The sequence below is a fragment of the Doryrhamphus excisus genome, chromosome 21 (assembly GCF_030265055.1).
Source record: "Doryrhamphus excisus isolate RoL2022-K1 chromosome 21, RoL_Dexc_1.0, whole genome shotgun sequence".
Taxonomy (NCBI): Eukaryota; Metazoa; Chordata; class Actinopteri; order Syngnathiformes; family Syngnathidae; genus Doryrhamphus; species Doryrhamphus excisus.
Genome location: NC_080486.1, coordinates 6,196,840 through 6,219,194, shown reverse-complemented (window position 1 = coordinate 6,219,194; position 22,355 = coordinate 6,196,840). Strand labels below are relative to the sequence as shown.

General features: G+C 40.9%; 1 protein-coding gene across 1 annotated transcript in view; it reads right to left on the bottom strand.

The window, feature by feature from the left end:
- Positions 1 to 2,071: 2,071 nt before the first annotated feature.
- vstm2a (V-set and transmembrane domain containing 2A) overlaps positions 2,072 to 22,355 on the bottom strand; it is a 77,774-nt gene continuing 57,490 nt past the window's right edge. Inside the window, exons 4-5 of the mRNA XM_058060047.1 lie at positions 20,189 to 20,525; positions 2,072 to 3,002 (exon numbers count right to left, since the gene is read on the bottom strand). Of these exons, the coding sequence (XP_057916030.1) occupies positions 2,926 to 3,002; positions 20,189 to 20,525 (414 nt within the window). The 3' untranslated portion in view covers positions 2,072 to 2,925. The remainder of the gene's footprint in view (positions 3,003 to 20,188; positions 20,526 to 22,355) is intronic.

Below are 22,355 nucleotides of genomic sequence, written 5' to 3'. Positions count from 1 at the left end.
CCTGTAATTGATGCTCAAGGTCACATGACAAGATATGGAGACCTTGGAATTTATTGTTGCAGTCTAACTACAATTGTTGTTACCTTTTGTTTCAGTACATTTTTTGAGATGAGGAAATCACTAGTGCATCCTTTTACTTAAATGTCTTGCTTTCATGATATGATATCACTGTAGCATGATTATTACCATAAATCTCACCTGAAAGCCCAATATCCCTAACTTTTTGTGAGTAGTGTATATAACTCTAATCTGAGCAACATCATGCAAAGTGTTGGCGTTTATAAACTTTCAACCACTGTTTACAAGCGACAGCGAGTCCGCCTGTGACAGTCCACAAGCAGCATATACTTTTGCTATTGTTTTGCTTAACCATGTTTGGAGTGGCAGGAAGGGACGTGGTGGGTGGATGAAACACCGCCGATTGTGAGCGAGGTAGGTCATGTAATAAAATCAAAAAACCTGCGGGAATAGCAGCATTCTTAGTAGTACCAATGGGAGAGTCCTCGGCTATAATGGCAACAGTGGTGTTCAAGATTCCACTGTAACTAATGATGATGATGGCTGGGTTTGCTTGACAGATGAGGAAGAGTATCACAAGTTGATCAGACATTTTGATGAGCTGGTACCGTGGAGATGACAGGAATCTGTCAAATTTTGATCCTGGTGATATCACAATATCCACGTTAGACGATGATTATTAGATTATTTCTAACCATTTTCGAGCTACAACCTTTTGAAAGTGTAACACAAAACAGTGTTTTTCAACCTTTTTTGAGCCACGGCACGTTTTTTAGATTGGAAAAATCTTGTGGCACACCACTAACCAAAAATGTTACAAAATGTCACCACAACCTTACACGTGCATCAATAAGTCTATCGGAGGAACAAGGTAGGTGTTGCCACACGGACCATTGCTCTGCCAGTCTTTACACCACAGACACTCCACAGTAGCCACGTTTTTACATGACCAGTTTTTCTCTTCCGAATGACCTTTTGGGAAACAATGATATCCATAGAAAGGAATATTCCAATCTCTTGTATACATGCGCCGTGAAAATCAACCAGAATAGTCAATAGGGCATGCCCAGTAAAACGTAAACATCAACATCACATGATACCGGCTTTCCCAAGTTTTTCTTTCACTTGTTGGAATAACTCCGTATTGTCAGTTTTTCGTCTGTCCAGTCTTGAAATTTAGTTTGGATCAAAAACAAACTTTGCTTAGTCCAGTGCCGATTGCTGGCCTCCATTTTTAAAAGTGAAGAACGTCTGGATCTGCGTGTTACGTCATATCTGAGCATGCGCTGAAAGAACGCACCCGGAAGCATTCTGTTTCACAGATGGCGGTAATGCATACAAAAGCTGCTTGCCAACCGCCAATAAACCACAGAAGAAGGCGGCACCCTGACAACTTTCCGTTTGAGCGTGTACAAGATACCTCAATCGGATTGGTTAAAGGAATATTCCATCCCTGTTCAATTCTTTCCGTTTGAGCAAATAAACCAAATGCAATTGGAATATTTGGGTCCATGTATACTATTGACATAATGGCTATTGACATAATATTTGCAAATGATGATTAATCAATGTTAATTGGAAGAAGTGATATTGGATAATTCCTCACGGCACACCTGACGGTTTCTCAAGGTACACTAGTGTACCTTGAAAAAAACTCCGGCACCTCAAGGGTTAATCAGGGTGATCGGTATCAGCTGATCTCACTGATGGATGATTGGTATCGAAAGCATAGAATCCCTGATCAGAGCATCCTTTGTCAAGGATCTTACTACATCATGAATTTTTTGTCTTAATTATTTCTTACAGATTGTCAAAGTCTTTTCCAGTTTGTGAATGCTCTATTTGTAGAACAATGTCTCGTCGGAAAATAAAGTTCAGTCTAATAGTATGAGATGGCCAATTAAAAAGTTGCTTCCCAAAATGAAAATGTCGACATTATGCAATATGTGTGTCAGCATAATATAAATATAGCAACTCTTTTATTCCTTCTGGTTAAATAACCAAATGATTCTTAATGAGAGAAGACAAAACAGCAAAGGCATACAAACAGAATGATTAAATGGATTCTCCAGTTGTCACATATTGGAATTATTCATGAATTGTGACATCCATTTTATTCATTAAGAGGGTGCAATACAAATTAAAATGACACGGACATTTTTTTTTTTCTCCACATCAAAACTAGCACATTGAAAATAAAGCTAAATCTGAAATACTGAAAACACTGAACTCCAAGTGGTGACTCGTGTTGTTCAAATATCGTAGTACACTCCGCTCCTTTAAGCCTTGATCATTAAGCATGCACATTTGTATCACAAACGAGATGTAAAAGTATGCACACTGGATCATTTGAACAGCTTCAAGACAAATGAAAACAAAAAGAAGTCTCATGTTAACAGTCAAAAATGAAATGATCTCTTTTTAGTCTTGATCTATTCACAATAAAATGGTGTTAGCTATGTATACAGCACATACATTAAATCTAGGTGTTTAAAATAAAACAGATAATTTAATATATATTTATATATTTATAACACAAATATAGATTCTTTTTTCTTGTCCATTTTGACAAATGAACACGTGACCTTGAACAGCAAAACTATAAGAAAGTGATTCCTCCATGTGAGTTATCTAACAACAGAGTCCATTTTCACATCGGAGCATTGCACCTTGGACTTTTTTTTTTATTTTTTTTTTACAAAAGCTGTTTCCATCTGATTTTAAGGTGACTTTGCTAATGTGCTGGGTGCAAGAGCGGTAGTATTGGCAGGGGAATGAAGCTTATACTGTGCAGTCTGCATGGTCGTGGTTGGGGAGGGGGGACATAAAACAAGCAAATCTCGTGTTCACTTTAAGAGCAAACAGAGACAAACCAAGTCAGTTCTTCAGCCGTATCCCCTCTGCTTATTATAACAAGGCCTCCCTCACCAGACCACAAGCCAGCAGGACGATAGCGAATCGATAGTAGGTTGATATTCTTGTACCTGAAAAGAAGAAAGGGGAAAGTAAGTTACATTGCCCACACTTTCACACACATTCTGAATGTTTTCAGGTTAAGACAGAGTAGCTCAAGTAGTATTTGGAGAAGCCCCAGTCCATTAAACCCTTGTAATTCCAGGATTTTTGAGGGGCTGCAATGCCTAAAAAAAGTCATGCACATAGTAAATGTCATTTAACCATTTTCTCCTGAGGCATCGATTTATGCCCTTTTGAAAGCTGACAAGCCGTATTTTGTCCCCAACAACTAGAACCAGTTTAAGTGATACTGACACCGACAATAGGAGTTTGAATACACAATAAGTTTGTGTTATTATTTTTTATATTAGCCAATTTTTCCCCCCACAAACATTCATTCATTTTCTACCACTTATCCTTACTGGGATCGCGTTGGTGCTGGAGCCTATCCCAGCTGTCCTCGAACGAGAATCAGGGTACACCCTGGACTGGTCGCCAGCCAATCACAGGGCACATATAGACAAACAACCATTCACACTCACATTTATACGTATGACAATTTGGAGTCACCAATTAACCTAGCATGTTTTTGGAATGTGAGAGGAAACCGGAGTACCCGGAGAAAACCCACGCATGCACGGGGAGAACATGCAAACTCCACACAGAGATGGCCGAGAGTAGAATCAAACTCGGGTCTCCTAGCTGTGTGGCCTGGGCGCTAACCACTCTGCGCCATGCAGCCCTTGAATACATTATGTTACTTATTTATTTGTAAAAATGTCGGCACTTGAAACTATTTTTGGCTCCATTTTGGGTTATGGAGGTGAGAAACACTATTGAATTCAGTAAATAACACATGAAGCAAAACATCAAGGTTGTGTCCATGTTGATCTCACTGCCAACAACACGTCTTCAGTGAAGGTGAAAGTAACCCTAAATATTAATTCATCCTTTTCATTCAAATCTTATGTATTTAAACAAATTTAGATTTTTTTTCCCTGCAAAACCATAATTGTAAAAGTATAAAAACACATTTGCCTGAATTTGAATCTGAACAGATGGATTTTCATTATTTCGTATTGAAAAAATGTTTTTGGTTAGATTCAAATCTTCTGGAAGGGATTAAGAACGCTAACCAAGGTTCCACTTTAGCCTGGAGGCATAAACTGAAAAAAAAAGATTAAAAAAAATTGATATACACATGTTTTTATAAAGTTAACATCAAGCATGCCAGTTGGACCAAGGTTCCATTTTAAGATGGAGGCATAAACTGAAAAAAAGATTAAAAATGATTACACAGGTTTTTATAAAGTTAACAGGCATGCCATTTGGAAACCTTGGTCACACAAGGTCAGGGTCTTCACTAACTAGTTTTGTGGACATGTCTTGGAATACAGTTGCTCCATTAGGCAGGAGTTCCTTGCTTATATGATAAGGCCACCCATCAACCAGCATATTACCAATCAGTATTAGAAGTGGATGTAAATTGGGCTACGACCTATATTTATGTTATTAGTAGGTTAGTACTTTTTTACTCACAGAATATCAGTCAAAACTTAGGTGTTACCTGGGTTACCTGACATTTAAACATAAGAATTTCAAGGCATGACTGAAATCAGACATTGCGTAGTCACGTAACATTAACAATTTCTGATTTTATCAGTTGACACACTGATAATCTCCACTACAATGTCTAAAATGTGTCTGTGGAGCTACTTAAAAAATGGCCATTGACATATTCTACAGTACAGATCAAATTAAACATGGCCTACATTAGACCAGTACACTAAATAATGTAAATTTTGTTTTGAAATTGTCGGCCTAAACAAGCTATCACCATGATGGCCAAATTAGAAGGCGCATGTGTGACCTGCCTGGTTCGGCAAGAATGTGGAGCTAAAAGCCAGGACTGTAAACCCAACATCCAGCGTGACTCATAAAATGTCAGGTAGTGAGGTTTACCAACGCACATAGAAATGTGACAATAGATAGACTAATTACTTTCAGGACTGCAGCTGTTTTAGTGTATGTAAACGTACACACATGTACACACACACACACACACACACACACACACACACACTACTTTTCGATTTGCTTCAGGTGATCTGTGAACCAGGAGTGCCACAGAGGAGCTACAAACACTCAGACACAAAAAAACATCCTTCCCACAGAGAATAATTAATTTGCCTTCAGCAAGGAGGCAGAGTCTAACACAGATGTAATGAGACGTCAAACATTTGCTGCAAAACTGTACTCTAATTCAATTCTTTTTACAAGAATTAAAGCACAGTTCATCCATCCATTTTCTTTATGGAAAATAAGTCTATAGGATCAGCAGTATGGATTTAAATCAGGGCTTATTGATGACCACTTCAGAAATAGTTCAATGTACGCCCCTAGTCATTCTTGAGTGTTTTTGGCTGTGGGTTTGGGGTCAGTGTCCTGTTGGAGGACCCATGGCTTGGGCCTGAAACCAAGCTTTCGGACTCATTTTGCTCCAGACTGCCTTGATAGTCTTGAGACTAGTGGTGTGCGATACCAAGTACTCTCCGAGTTAGGAGATCGGGAAGACCTGGGTTCGAATCTCTGTTGAGCATCTCTGTTTTGAGTTTGCATGTTCTCCCCAAGCATGTTAGGTTAATTGGCGGGTGCCCTCTCTGTGCTGTATTCTGTGCATAGGTATCGATCAACATTGATATGAACGTTGGAATCAATGATATCGATATTTGGCTCAATCTGCCCACAACTACTTGAGACTTGATTGCACTCTGCACAGATTAAAGACTACCTTGTCTCGGTTGCAGCCTTCAAACGTTTTCAAGTGTGACATTTTCAACTGGTAGACAGCCACTCCAGACGTATTTTAATGACTGAAACTGTTCTTTGTTTGGGTGTTCCTCTACCATACTTTGGATGCTGCACCATCCCCTCAGACCAGACTTCTCCTATCTAGTTTTTAGCATAAACGAATTAAGCCCTCTCAGACAACCTGAAGAGTCCAGTTGTGATCGTTTCAATGCCCTGAGAATACAAAGAGTGAGAATATTCACAAGCACCCTTGGAAGATAATCAAGTCTCCTCCATGTTTTTGCAGCGGTGTTCGTTTCTCTGTATGTTTCATTTTTGCTACTGTAAACAGTAAGCTGATGTTACTTGCCAAAAAGCTTGTCTCCCAGAAGCTTTTCTATCTTGTCAATAGGAATTTGGACAAATTATGTTTTTTACCTTTGTTAATATGGAGGTCTTTCAGTAAGTGATTGAAAAAGGCCATCAGAACCACGGATGAAAGGCCAAAAAAGAGTTGAACAAGCATTTCTTTATCTTCATTTTCTATCGCTTATCCTGTTCAGGGTCACGGGTGAGCTGGAGCCCAGCCCAGCAGACAACTGTACAAAGTCGGCAGTCAATCACAGGACACATATGCTGTAGGCGGCCATTAACTCACTAGCATTCACACCCCTGACCAATTTAGAGTGGAACATTAACCTAACATGAATGTTTTGGACACTGAGAGAAAAAAAAAAAGTGTGGAGATAACATGTAAACTCCATACAGAACGTTCCAAGGCCAGTTTGAGCCCACAACGTCCTTGCTGTTACCTGGCTACCTCTTGAAGCCATACCTACATAAATGGTCAAGATTATTACCCTTTACACTAATTTCAGTAATGGTGAGCCATCAAGTCAAGTTGACAGCCACCTACTGTACTTAACAGGTTGTTTCAGAAGATGTTTTGCCTCACCACATGGTCTTCTCTGTGCCCTGACACAGTATTTTGTGCTTCTTCTAATAAAGCCACTTTGTGGTTGACATATAGACAAGAAAACCACTACTTTCTCCAAATTATGATGTCACCTCACCATCACCGTCACTTGACCAGAAGTGACCGGTTGTATACTGCTGCCAAAAAGCCAACATAATATCTGAATATTTCCACTTTCTTGACTTCCAGTCGACATTCTCCTGATATCCTCCAAAGTAATTGCACATTCAGACAAGGACAAGTACTTCTACTTCTGCAAGATATTGTGCCTGTGTATTCTTTCTTCTGTGTTTGTATTACATAGTTTTCACCCAGTGATCCGTTCCAGTGTGGACATGTTCTCTGGGTGTGTTCTACATCTCGACAACCACTGGTTACTGCATTTGTGTTACTGGTAACTAGTATGTGACACTTGTATCAATATACATATGCTATATATGTGTTCGTAAGAACGTCCAGTCAAAGCTCAGCCAAACCAATTTTAGAAATTAAAACCCATAAAACCAACACTTAAATGGCCAAAACTCCCAATGTCCTGTATAATTTCACAAAATATAATTGTAATGTGACAACATAGCACCATTTGAAAGCTAACAAAGCCCTTCCAATGGAAGTGGTATCATCCCGCTACCACTTACTTTAGTCTTTTCCAATAGCAAAGATATGTGATTTTACAAAAAACAAATCTTGACCAGGTCAACATGATCCGGAAAGCATTCATCAGCATTCTCAGGGGATTGGACGACAAAGGTATGGCGAGGGCTTCTATCCAGAAGAACAGCCTGGCAAATCCTGCAAAATTCAACGTACTGCAACAGGACCAACAGTTTGTGCTACGCCTTCTCAGCAAGGCCATTAAAGCTGCAGACATTAGTGACAACACCACACTGTTGTTATCCTTGTCAAAGTTTGACCAAAAGAGCAACGAGGCCCTGGACTTGGCAGCATTGCTGAACATGGACCACATTGTCTCCTGCTCTGTGCACACTTGTGCCGACACAGAGCAATTTGGAGGTGACGTGGTCCAGACAAGGACTTGAAAATATAATTCGGGCAAGGGGGTCCCTCTACACTGCCCTAAGTGTAAGCGAGTCTGCAAATTTCCAGACCAATCTTGATGGACAACCACTGGATATAAGAGGGCAATCGCCACAACAAATCAACCGCCTCCTTCCAATCCTGTCTTCTGCATCTGTCTCTCTCACACCAACTCCCCTCATGTCCTCCTTCACTACATCTTTGGCCTTCCATTACTCCTCCCATTACTCCTCCTACCTGGCAGCTCTAAACACGACATCCTTCTACCAACGTACTCACTATCTCTCCTCTGGACATGTCTGAACTAAATCAGTCTGGTATATTAGTCTGTGACTAAAGTAATGTCCGTCTGATGTACTTGTTCCTGATCCTATCCATCCTGGTCACTCCCAATGAGAACCTCAGCATCCTCATCTCTGCTACCTCCAGTTCTGCTTCCTGTCTTTTCCTCAGTTGTACTGTCTCTAGACCAAACAACATGGCTGGTCTCACCACAGTCTTGTATGCCTTTCCTTTCATTTTAGCTGAAAATCTTCTATCACACATCACGCCTGACACTTTCTCCACCTGTTCCATCCTGCCTGCACACACTTCTTCACCTCCTTTTCATAATCTCCATTGGTCTGGACTGTTGACCCCAGGTACTTAAAATCCTCCACCTTCTGTTTCTCTTTTCCCTGTAACCTCACTCTTCCACTTAGGTCCCTCTGTTTCACACACATATACTCTGTCTTGCTGCGGCTAATCTTCCTTCCTCTCCTTGTTGCAGATGACATTTGTATTTATTTTAGATATGTCTGTCTCAAGCAAGTCTCTTACGTCCTCTTAAGAGAAGCAACGGTAAAAGTTTTATGAACTAAAATCGAACCTTTGCAGGAAAGGATTTGGGTTTAGATGTGGGCAAATGGTGGAATCATGCCAAGCCTGATTATCTAAACCACTTGTTCCTAACCTTTTCACATTATTTAATTTGATTTATTTTAGAGGCCAATGAAGTTCAGCTCTCCTGCATCCAGGGGCTAACATTTTCTCCTCTTCACTCTGACCTGCTTATCAACCGACATAACCGTCTAATTTTTATAATGATAGAATTAATTGGTGAAGCACTTTTGCTGTCCATTAGCATGCATCTGGTGTTTTAAAGTACAGTGCTCCTGGCAGGGAAACTGCAACCAAGCCATCCATCCTTTTATACATTTTCTTCCACTTATCCAGGTTGCAGAGGCATCACTCTCAGTAGGGAAGCCCAGACTTCCTAGTCTCCGGCCACCACCTCTAGAGACGCTCCCAGGCCAGCTGCTGGAAATATACAACCGCATTACTGCAGACACTGCACTGATTCGCCTGTTGATCTCACGCCCCAGGCTTCTCTCACTCCCCAGCCCAGAACAAGACCCCAAGATTGTTGTCAATGAAATAAGCCTCCTGGGCACCGCCCTGAAAAAACATGTTGTCTGGTTTGTTTGACGTCTGTCTCGTTGGCTGGGTCATTTCTTCATTTTTTGCTGCTTAGAAAAAGTTGAAGGTAAACTGCACAAACCCATTTCATGTCTGAGGAAATTAGTGTGTCTACTGAGACTGAGGCAAGTGCATGTTTTGTAAGATAATTAGGCCAGTTGCCTCAATGAAATCGTTCCATTTTGTTGTTGTAATATAATTAGACAGAAGTGGTTTATTACTTTGGACAGGAGATAGGCACGGGCACTTGTAGATGGTTATGATTTGACAATGTTAGGCTTTTCATTATGCATTTCCCACTGAAATAAAATAAGCAATGTCACAATCAGACATTTCACTGATTACGTATTCTGAATCAGATTTTTAGCACAGATCTTTTCGATATAGATGTCTACTGATTTCCCACACGGAACACATTGCTTGAAAAAAAGGAAGCGTGCAAATAAATATCTAAATAGGTGGAGAATTGCAAGTCACGGTACCCACCGAAAAGCTAGAAGTCAAGATGCTATCAGAAGGAACAACGTAGTGACGACACTGAAGCATAATTCAGGCTTTACTGTTTCAGTTGTCCGCATTGTTACACTTTCTTAAAAAGAAACATTGTAAACCAGGGGCATTTTTAGCCAGTAGCTAACATTGTAATACATTTTCACTCCATTATGTAATAACACCACATTTTATCACAATGCACCTCGCTATGAATGTCATTGGTGTATAAGGAGGAAGTGTTGTTGCTGTAAGTGTGGAATGCTCATATATTGTTTTTAAGTTGCCAAGTCTGCAAGCATAACTAAGGCTGAAAATGGCTGCACTAGATCAGGCATGGGCAAGCTATTGCCATATATTGACAAGTTTTGGGCTGCACGGCGGACGAGTGGTTAGCGTTCAGGCTACACAGCTAGGAGACCCGAGTTCAATTCCACCCTCAACCATCTCTGTGTGGAGTTTGCATGTTCTCCCCATGCATGCGTGCTTTTTCTCCGGGTACTCCAGTTTCCTCCCACATTCCAAAAACATGCTAGGTTAATTGGCGACTCCAAATTGTCCATAGATATGAATGTGAGTGTGAATGGTTGTTTGTCTATATGTGCCCTGTGATTGGCTGGTGACCAGGGGTACCCCGCCTCTCGCCCGAAGACAGCTGGGATAGGACCCCCCGTGAGGATAAGCGGTAGAAAATGAATGAATGAAAAGTTTTGATCCATCATGCCCGATCTTTCCAAATTATTTTATTAAAACCCTTTGATATCGAAACTGTCACCAACAACAGGAGTGGGGGTTTGTTTACAATGCAGAGGGATGGAGAAGCACAATTCTGCAAAAGAGTAGTATTTTATCTTTACTTGAAAGAGGATAGGTGCTCTTTCTCTAGACATGCTGTTAAAACCAGTCTATGTTTCAAAATAATTTTCCCCATTACACTTTGTTCTTGCTATATTTTTCAGATTGAATGTATGCAAAACCTTTTTTCATTTCTTGTTGAAACATAGCTGTCACCATGAATTGTTATTTGTCTCATTATCTCCAACACTGCAGTTTTGGGATTGACTGAAAATTTTTTCTTCTCCTCATTCCGTAATAGTACCTATCCGTGTTTTGCTTCGGGTACAGGTGATCCAAGCCCAGAGCAGGACTGACATAATGTTTGAACTGTCTGACCGCTAGGAAAATGATTGGCATTTATAGGTGGGCCAGCAAAATTATGATTGAAATTACTTTGGAAGGGAGATGAAGGAAAAATACTGACGTAATGACAATTTAATCACCTGCGGGTAAAATGCAGACTATTATGGTACACTCTACGGGTACAAGCTGAACAAGACATTTCTACGGCAAGCATGATAAGTCAAAAGTTAATTATATCATTAAAATTTGGAAATAACTGCAACTAATAGCTACAGTATGGTCATAGGTTTGTGTTTCCACCAGCATTCCCGCATATACTGTCCAAACATAATAGCAGGACAGTGTAAAACTTGCCAATCAATTACACAAACTATATAATCCACACTAACTGAAATGCCATTTTTACATGATTTTTTTTCCAATTTACACTGACATGTTCAGGTGTTGATCAGAGTGACGGCCTGGGAAGAAACTGTCCTCTGTGCATGGAAGTTTTGGCATTCAGTGCTCTGTTGTGCCCACAAGGAGTTTGAACAGTTTTTGTCCGAGATGTCAGGGGCCTGCAGTGATGTTACCTGCCCACTTCCTGGTCCTGGACCGATACAGGTCACATATGCAGGGAAGGTCAGCTCCATTTTTTTTCTGATGGTCCTTGGGGTGTGTTTGCAGTTATTGCAGTGTAGAACTGGATCAGCAGAACTTCCCGAGTTGTCATAAGAAGTACAACCTCTGCCGGGCCTTTTTACGTACAGTAACTATTTGGGAGGATCACTTCAGGTCCAGAGAAATTGCGGTTTCCTGAACCTGATGGTGTCCAAATTAGTCACTGTGCTGTTGAAGATTATTGGGGGAGGGGTGGGTGTTGAGACTGACGATTGTTGTGTCGTCTGCAAACTTCAGGAGGGTCCCCTGAGGTGCAGTCATTAGTATAGAGGGAGAAAAGCAATGGATAGAGAACACACCCTTGGGGGACGCCAGTGTTGGTGGTCCGGGTGCTGGATATGATGCCCCAGAGCCTCATTCACCTGCTGGCTCTTGTCAAGTGACAGGTTGGAGACTGGCACAGTGATCTAGGGAGCTTCTGGTGGAGGATCTCAAGGATGATGGTATTGAATGGCGAGCTGAAGTCCACAAACAGGATCCTTGCATGGCTCCCGGGGGGAGTCGAGGTGTTGCAGGATGTAGTGCAGTCAATTGAAGGCTACATCATCCATCGACCTGTTTGCAGTGTAGGCAGACTGCAGGAGGTCCAACAGGGGGGGCTGTGATGTCCTTCAGGCGGTTCAACACCGGTCGCTCAAAGGATTTCATGAGCACAGATGTCAGGGCTACTGGTCTTTCTCTGGGATTCACAGTTCCAGTGAATGGTTAAAGATCTGGGTGAAGATGGGGGTCAGTTGGCCAGCGCAGACTCTCAGGCAGGAGGGGCACACAAAATCGATAAAAAAATACATATTCCAAAATGTGATATTTTCCTGCAAGCTTTACATCATAAACTGCAACAGAACAAGTAATACTACAAAATAACTGAAATCTTTCCTTGCCATGTCACACTTTTGGTACCCCTTTCAGGAGAATGGCCCGTACACAAAATAATTCAACATCTTTTCAATTCTCGTATACCATCACAAGTTTCTCACTTACAACAGATCGCCTTTGCTCTCAACTCTCAATTCAGAGCTCTCTCCTTTAGCATATCACATTGATGCAAATAGATTTTACGTAAGTGTGAATTAAAAGCTCACCGCATCTCATTCAGACACACAAGGGCACCTTTTTCATTGGTGTTTGAAGGCTGGGGGTGAGGCTTTTCACGCCCCCAACGACTACAGTGAAAAAAAGAAGAAATTTCTTTAAAGTAACAAGGGCAGCACAGTCGATGAGTGGTTGGCTTTTGTGCTTCACAGCTTTCAGAAAGTTTCTGGACTTGAACTGATGTGAATCTAATGACATTTAAAGACGTTCAATTTGTGGTAAACATTGGTGGGAACACATATAAAATATATACACTGGTGTGTATTAGTATTAGTTGTGGATATTCACTGAATACTTTAGGTGTTCTCTTGTTAATAAAGTGAGTAAAGTGCATAGTGAGTCTCTCCTTAACGACAAACGGCCATTATAGTAGTAGTCCAAACTGGTCACTTGCTATCGTTACATTGATCAGTGCTGTCAATGGTGTCTAGTACACTCTGTTTTGTGTACTATATTGGGTAATATGCGTGTGTAGGTAGCTATGGATGATGTGTGATGCGCGTGCCCACTGCAATGACTTCCAACTCCGTGAGCACAGTTGGGTGTACATCAGACTCAGCACTTGCCCAGTTCGGCTGTCCAATGACCGAGTACAGCTCATGTGGACTGTGATAAGTGAGCGTTTGTGCCACACTTGGAACACGTGAATTCAGAAGTGGTGCCAAGCTGACGGTCGAGTGCCGGCATTTTGTCTCCTCTTGCAGCTAGCAGGAGGAACCAGAGGGAATAAATAGGGTGCAGGAAATCAGGTGATGCAGAACACCTGAGCGCAATCAGGCAGGAGGCGGGCGCTCCAAGGTGAAGCCGGGGTAGAAGGTGACAGGCATGACAGAACCCCCCCAGTGACCGGCTCCTGACAGCCCAGGAATCTCAGGGTGATCTAAGTGAAAGTCGTTGATGAGGGAGGGATCCAGGGAGGGCGTTCTTCAGGTCTATACCCCTCCCAGTCGACTAGATACTGCCAACCTCGGCCCCAGCATCGAGCAGCCAACAATTTCCTGACCGTGTAAACAGGACCCCCATCAAGGATTTGGCCGGGTGGCGGGTGGCTGGCTGGTGGGACCAGGGTGCTGGTTTTTGCAGGCTTGATCTGACTTACATGAAAAGATGGATAGCCTTGCATGGACTTAGGTAATTTCAGATGAATTGAGACAGGATCAATAACTTTGGAAATATGAAATGGGCCCACGAACCTGGGGGCAAGCTTCTTAGAGTCCACTCTCAGAGGAATGTTCTTGGAGGATAACCAAACTCTTTGGCCCATCTTATAGGCAGGAGCAAGAATTATTTTATGGTCCGCTGCCACCTTGTAGATATCCGACTGCCATTGAAGAGTTTTGCGATCCCGCTCGTAAACTCTCTTAATACGCCCCACCAAGGCCAAGGCGGAGTGAACCGCGGAATCCTTGACAAGCGAAGGGAACACGAAGGGTTGGTGACCAAATACCACGCAGAGACATACCGGTAGATGCACTCGGCAAGGTATTGTGGGCCAACTCCACCGACAAGAGCTGTTTAACCCAAGAAGATAGGTTTTGATAGGTGAGGCACCACAACTTTGTCTCTAGCACTTGGTTGATCCTCTCTGCTTGTCCATTAGAGTGGGGGTGAAATCCAGACGAGAGACTGACGATGGATTCCAGCAAGCCACAAAATTTCAAGGAGACAAATTGAGGGAATGAACCTTGACCTCTTAGAAAATCTGTCCACAACTGTGAGTATGACTGTCTTCTCCAATGGGGGGAGTCCACAAACAAAATCCAATGAGATAAGGGACCAGGGCCGGTGGGGAATAGACAAGAGTTCTCCTACGGGTCTCTGTGAGGAAGATTTGTTAGCAGCCCAAACAGGAAAGGCAGCAACATATTCAGAATCATCCTTAGTCATGTTGGGCCACCAAAAGTGTTGCAGGGTTACAAACCCAGTCTTTTTCACCCCAGGGCAACAGGAGGTCTTATTCGTGCGAACCCAATGAATGACCGGACCCGTCATGGCTTCCACAACAAACAACTTAACTGGAGGGCAGTTAGGGGGTCGAGGCACCTAAAGTCCTGCCTCCCTGTCGGGTCCACGACTGCGCTATTGACCTGTTGCCAGGAACTACACCCCCACAGGGAAAACTCTTTTCCTTACCCCCCCCGAATGTCATGCAATGAATAAGTACATCCAGGAGTCGCTCACAGCAGGGACTATCAGGCCTTCCTCGTCTCCTGCTGGAGCTGGTTTCTTTTTTGTAAAGAAAAAGGGCAAGTTCATTCTGTCGTGACGGGACGTGGAAAGGAGGACAAAAAGGCAGAATTGGCAGGCACCACACAAGGTAAGGTTCAACACGAAAGTGAGGGTTGGTACACGAGAAGTCAGTCCAATAAGGCAAAGGTATCCAAGAACGCCAGGCAGAAGAAGGGGTAACAGAAGGAGAAAAACAGATGATGATCAAAAACCAGGCGAGGTAATAACGCTAGAATGCTAGAACAAGACATGGGAGTACAACAAACTTGCAGCTAGCAGGAGGAACCAGACGGAATAAATAGGGAGCAGGAAATCGGGTGATGAAGAACACCTGAGGGCAATTAGGCAGGGGGCGGGAGCTCCAAGGTGAAGGCGGGGTAGAAGGTGACAGGCATGACACTATTAGACATATTTATAGGTGTAATAATATCGAACTTTTTGTACTCTTGTGTTTTTGTCGAGTTCCAAAACCTAGTTGGCCATCATAGTATAAACCATTGCATAAAATGGTTGGGCTTTTACATGAGCAAAGTATAAATATTCAAGGATTATTGTGTAAATAAATTATTTAATGCATCTTTATTCTACCATAGAAATGAAATAAATATGTTTTATTTTTAATAATAATAAGAAATAATAAACTGACATCAACCCCATGATTAAGCTCCAATGCACCCATTTGTATTCCTCAGGAACTATACAGTCAAAGAAAAGAACAACCAGGTTTTTCTTTCACTTTTTTTTTTAGCAGTTCAATATTTTCCCCAGTTTGATCCATCCAGTTCTCTAAGTTTGCTTTGTTTTCTCAATGACAGCAGACAGACGGTAATACAAGTCCTCTTTCTGTGTTTTTCCTTTCAGAGACTCCAGGAGTCAAAAAGTCCTCTGTTATCTCAAAACTGCTGTTGATCCCCCTGACAAAAAAAAAATAAGAGCGGAGCAGTTTCTTTTATGTTGTCTAGTGAACAAAACTGAAAGGACTTCCCTTGGCTATATCTTCATCAATCAGCTCCACTGTTCTGTATGACAAACGCAACTAAGCTTACATGCATTCTTTCAAAAACTGGCCTTCGGTGAAAGGCTTGCTAACCTTTTTGCTAATTTAAATGCCAGCACAAAACCCGCCTGCTGACTATGTGACTTGATGAAAACTATTTTGCTGAATCTGAATGTTACTATTCAAACTTCGACTTGGTTGAAGCTGCCGTTTCTTGTGTTGGTTCTTTCTGTTGCCGGAACCCTGAATAAGAAACGCTAACGTTTTCATATCAGACTGTTGCTATCTAATTGTGAGACAGATTATCTTGCCCCGAGTCTACACAAGTTGTTTGCCCGTTTTCAACCTCCTCTTCACAGTTTACATGAGTCACACCATTTAAAAGCCGCAATATAATATCATCTCCTACAGCATACAGAAAGGCAGATACAGATACAGAATATTAAATAATTATAATGTATATAAATAATTAAAGAATAAAGTCTCAAGGATCACTTACACACATACACGGTACACATATAGCTGAATAATAAACAATACACATAGCAACTACTGATCAATCCAAATCAATTGCAGACTTAAAATAATGTACAGCTTTAAGCTCCGCCCATGTCTGGTTAAACCACACCCACCCAGTCTGAGTATGGATACTAATACAGATAATTTAGATGGGCAACAGATAGTGGAGTCGCTCATCCCTAGTTTCTAGTCTTTTTGGGTCTCTGTGAATCGGCAGTAGAACATATGATGGTTTCAGCACCTGATTTTGACCATAAAACCATAGAAAATGAGCTTTTTCTGCAGAGAAGCAAACACAAGCAGAACGTTTTGACACATCACACATGTGAACAGTTTAGTTCTATGAAACGACAAAAATGAAAAAAAAAACATATTTTGATGGCAAAATAACTCCATTAATCACTGATTTAGAGCATACCACAAAATTTAACACAGAGTAATCGTCTATTTAGTAGTGGTGGTTGGATCGAGCCAAATATCAACAATAGCAATCCCAATGTTGTTATCAATATTGATCAATACCAAAATCAAAGGTTCAATACTTGGGCTTCAGTTGATTTCCTGTCTGACTGCAAGATGCAACGTGGCAGTGTGTCTCTGCTGTCTGTCACAACGTCGAGAAAGCTCCCTTTGCTCCCCACTTCCCCTTTTGTGTTTGATTTACCATCAAGTGACTCAGTAGCGACAGGCCCGGTCGGCAGGCAGGGAAGCCCAGACATACCACGGAGAGAGCAGGAAGATGGCAGAAAGGAAAGAGGAGTGATACCAAATCCAGCGGTATCACACACCACAACTATTTACAGATGTTTGCATGTGTTTGAACTATTTACTATTTATGTGTGTGTGTGCCAACTATAGACAGACAACAACAACGGCATCACGAACGTAACGCCTATCCTTCGCTATCGTGACAGATCCACAGCCAGATAAACTCTAGCCACCATTTCCCTCTGTCAGCACCCAATTCACCAACTTTTCTATTTTATTCATATCCTTGCTGCCGACCAGATGAAAATATAACTGTTGCCCCCTACTGGGACAGAATTACATTGCCTTGTCTGAAATTCACACACAATATGCATAAGACATTGATTTGTGGCTCTCTTGGGAAAAAAAGCAAAAGATGTCGCTTGACATCTTTGGTGTTATAGTTTACATTATTTTTTGAAAATAAGTCTTTCGACATATTTGGCAGTGAAAAAGTTAAAAGCAAAGGATGTGTAGATGATCTGTGGAAATAATGAACGGAACATCATTTGAATGAAATACTATAGAATCTATGTACAGACATTTTGATTAATTATCTGTAAATTCCGGACTATAAATGGATACCTTTTAATATGCTTTGAACCCTTCATCTTAAATAACGATGTACTCAGCACATGATGCTTAGAGTGCAGGAAGTAGCGAATTGGGGTCGTCATGTTTTGGATATAACATTTTGTAGTCTCATGCAGTGACCTTGTTTCGATCTTAATACAAATATTAAGTAAGTTTGATCAACTTTAGAATTACAACAGCTTCTGTTTGGATTGCTTGGACTGCGGCAGCTGTTGAATTCAGTCATCGGAGCTGGGGAAGACCAAGGGTGTATGGGATTGCAAGGTTTATAGTGTGTCTTTCTGTGTAAATAACCCATGTGGATGCCTGTGACTTGTAGACAAGTGTTGCCTATATATATGTACACTTGTTTTCGTCTTTAATTGTGGTGGGTGCGGCTCAATAGTTAGTATTAACTATTAACTACTATCATTTTAAATATACATTATCATTATTTTTTGTTTTTATTTTTATATTCAATTCATATTTTTGTTTTTGTTTTAGATGTTTTTTCTATGCATGCACAACAGCAAATGAGGCAGGTATAGCTGCACCAGATCGATTGAATTTAATTTTAGAACTCTATTCTTGAGTTGAAATTAATGTTGGTAATTTTAATAAAATACAAGTTTAAAAAAGGCATGAACATTTAATTTTGGCATTGAAAAAAATATTGAATTGGATCGTGAATTTTCTGTATTGTTGCACTGCTAGTTCTTTTGGGTTAAATCTGGAGTTTGTTTACAATGCACCGATCAGAATCAGTTTTATTGCCAGGTATAGTTCAGAAAATACAAGGAATTGATTCTTGTGTCTTTACCCTAAACAAAGATGGCCCAAAGTGGAGAATCTCTGTATTGTTTTATTGGTGTTTCAGTTCATTTTTATTCTTGTACTGTATATACAACAATATTGTGCAATAATCTTGAGTTTATTTGGAACACTGAAGTGTGAAATCTCTCAGCAGTTACACATTATCATTTTGCAAATGTATCCATCCCCACACACTCAAGCGTGAGACCTGCATTAATCAGATCACACAGAGCTGCCCTTGTTCGTATTTTCAGCACCTACGTATGCAAACTATCCCTTCAGCTTGATGAAGAATCTCAGTGTCGCTTTGAGGTCGTACCGGCAGATCCCCGCCCCACTTTTTTTTCCACCAAGCACATCAAATTTAAGGATGTGGGTGCCACTTTTATATAGTTTGTACATTAATGATTCTCAACCCAATCCACTGTCTATCTAAACATACACATTTTAGCTTTGTGTTATCAGCGTCAGAGCAAATTTATGTAATAATACAAAATGTCCAGTGCCAATGAAAAACCAGCTGCAGTCACATCTGAAGTAGAAGTAGTATTCTTTCAAACAGACATCACTACATAATCGGCCTCACGGGCACTGCTTTACAGGAAAGCTACACTTTTTTGGAATTTTGATCATCATCTACAATGAGACAAAAACACATGTTGTTCTCCTTTCTGTGGGTTCTAAACATATGAAAATAGCTAAAAAGAGGCAGGTAATAAATTCACGTAAAGGGACACACCTATTCCAACTACAAAGCCTGCAATTTAAACGCCTCCAAAAACTTCCAATAAAGTTTCGTGATTTTATATATATATACTCTAACCAATAGTAACAGGCACATAACATGTAATCCCTGTAGTATTTTGCCCTATTTTGCATTACTAGAAAAAATGTCTACACTGCCCAACCCCACAAGTCGGTGTGGTGTGTCGAGGTGTCACTATGCCAGTAACACAGTTCTTTGGCATAACAATGTTAATAGCAACAATAATAACAATGTGGTTAATATGCAGGTCACACAATACAGTCTAAATGTAGCGTTGTGGTGTGGTGTTCCGCAAGGTTCTGTTTTAGGTCCAGCACTTTTTAATGTGTAATGTATATGCTGCCACTTGGGCAAGGGCATCAGGAAACATTTCATACATTTTCACTGTTATGCTGATAATACTCTACTCCTGGTGACCAAAAGGGCAATTCATATTTTTAATTGTAGTTTAGACAATTTTTTAAGCAGATTTTACAGCTCAACTCAGTCCTGATGTTTAATTATCAGTCCTGAACCTCAGAGAGATACACTTACCAAAATCCTTACAGTTCCAGCCAATATCCTACAAGTGGTGGTCATGCCAGATACTAACTGGTTTTTGACCATGTGCACATTTGAGTGGCCTTTTATTGTGGCCAGCGTATGGCATACCTGTGCAATAATGGTGGATTATCTCAGCACAGGAGAAGTCCCTAAGACAGATTTAGAACGATTTGTGAACAATATTTGATTGTTCCGGTTGTTTGTGTTCAGTTAATGAAAGATGGGATTGTCAGTAATAATGGGACCAAAAAAATACTGTAATAAAAATACTTCAAGCCTTAGTTTACCTTTATGTATGAATTATTTTTCATGTACATTCATATTCAGATGTCTACAATGTGTACAATAACTAATCATGAATGGTTGTATTTATATACAGTACCTGAGCTGGTGTTGTGTTTGGCTGTATTCGATGATGTGTGAGAAGTAGACGAAGAATCCACCCTTTGGTCTGAACTCATGTTGTCTTGGCCCAAAGACGAGGTGGACTTTCTTGGCTTCTTGTCCGTCAGGTGTAATGGAGAGCTCTTCTTGGGAGGCTGCAGTGGACGTCGTGGTCTGGCGGTGGCGTTAACCCTCAACCAAGCTTGGGCTTTGTAATCCACAATCTCCCCGTAGTTAGCTTGTGTCACGCGGCACTCGTACAAACCCTCATCACTCTTGCTGACTCTGGAGATTTGTAGCTTGTGGGAGATGTCGTTGCCCTGGACTTTAACTGTCTGTAAGAAGAATAACAAGAGACCACAGTGTCATAAAATTGCCATCACAAGGTCCAGTTCAGGAATCTTTTTTTGTCCTGTACAACCATTGGGGCGGATGTTGTTATTGTTCTAAATGTCCTTACATGCTAAATAGACGGGAAAAACTGGAAGCTACACCTTCCCTGTTACAGTATATAGATTATTATTTGACTTTATTTTATGTTTTGTTGTTTGGGCGACCAGACCGGAGCAAGAGGGGATAGAAAAGAAGAAAAAGAAAACCTTCTTATGCTTTGATTTTTAAAAAAATCTGATTTGAACTATACTTAGAATTTCATCTTCGATAACCAATGCTTAGAGTTCCACAAAGAATGTCAATATACAATCGTTACACACACAAAAAAGGGAAAAAAATACTTCAAACACCAAAGATTCTGCTTTTGAAAGATGCTCAGTAGGAATGTAATTTTTCAAACGCATGCAGTACATGAAAAAAGGAGCCAGTTGAAGTGGCATGTAGTCTGGATGTCCAGAAATGTCTCACCAGGGTGGCGCTTTAAAAAGCTTTAGATTGGTGCTTCTGATAGGAACATCCCTATTTTAGTGTTTTGGTTCACTCCTTAACCGCACGATGGGCGAGTAACTACTGTATTGTTGTGTATCTTACTGTAACATGAGACCTGGTCTGGTATATTTTATCACCAACAGCAGCTGGACGGCTTAAGTGTGCCATTGGTCCGAAGAAGGAACCGTAGCTGCCCTGCATAAAAAAGTCCGCCCTGAACAGTGCTTCCACTAAATATAACGTATATGTATAATTAGGACAATTACAACAGTGATTGACCGAACAATTGAAAAGATTGACTGGTTGATTGCGATTGACGGGTTGGTGACACCTGATATTCATGTACAGTACTGTACATCTGTACCTATACACGGAATACCGTATCTCCTGCACATACTGTAGACATTTGACTATATTTAGCCTCCAATATGTCCATTCTTTGGAGGACTGTGTGACACAGTCGTCTTTACTAGAAAAAAAGGTTGTTAGTTAGTAAGAAACGGATGAATGAATGGAGGCCCTTTGATGCAAATAATACCCTGCCTCTGTATTGCTGATTAGCTTCTCAGGAGGAAGGCATCAAGAAATCAGCTGCTATTGTGTCTTCGCGGCGTGCATGAAAGACATCTTGAGGTACTTATACTGCTACTGTATAGTATTTCCTGCACAGATGCATAGAACACCGAATCCGTTGAATGAATGTTGGCGAGAAGAACGGTTAATAGGTTAGCTATTTCACTAAATCTCATTGAAATTCAAAACCATGTGGATTTCCATTGTGTATTTTCCATTCTGTTCACTATTAAAGATGGTTGGATTACATTACAGCTTACATTTTTTTTTACTTTCTTGTTTGAAGGATGGAGATGGACTGTCAGATTTAAAAGAAAAAAAAATGACGGCGCTCTCATGGCCGTCTCACTTCCCCTGGTGATTAAGGACCACATACCGTGCTTTTCTTGAATGCTTTCAGGATTGTGAAAGACCATGGTCAAAGTGACAATTCCCCAGGGAAATGGGAAATCATTTTGAGGCAGCAAAGGTAAATTACAACCTCCAATAGGGCATTGAGGACAAGATTAAAATCCTCTGTTCAAGGGTAAGAACCAAAAATAACTATAACTACAACAACAGCCTTGGGTTTCTGTGATTCTCACACCAATGAGAAGTACAACACAAATTCCCAGTTTGTTTTAGAGAAAACATTATGATGGTTATTATTCAAGGTTATTATTTTAAAGTACATGTACATTTTCACTGCACTATTCGTACAACAAATGTTA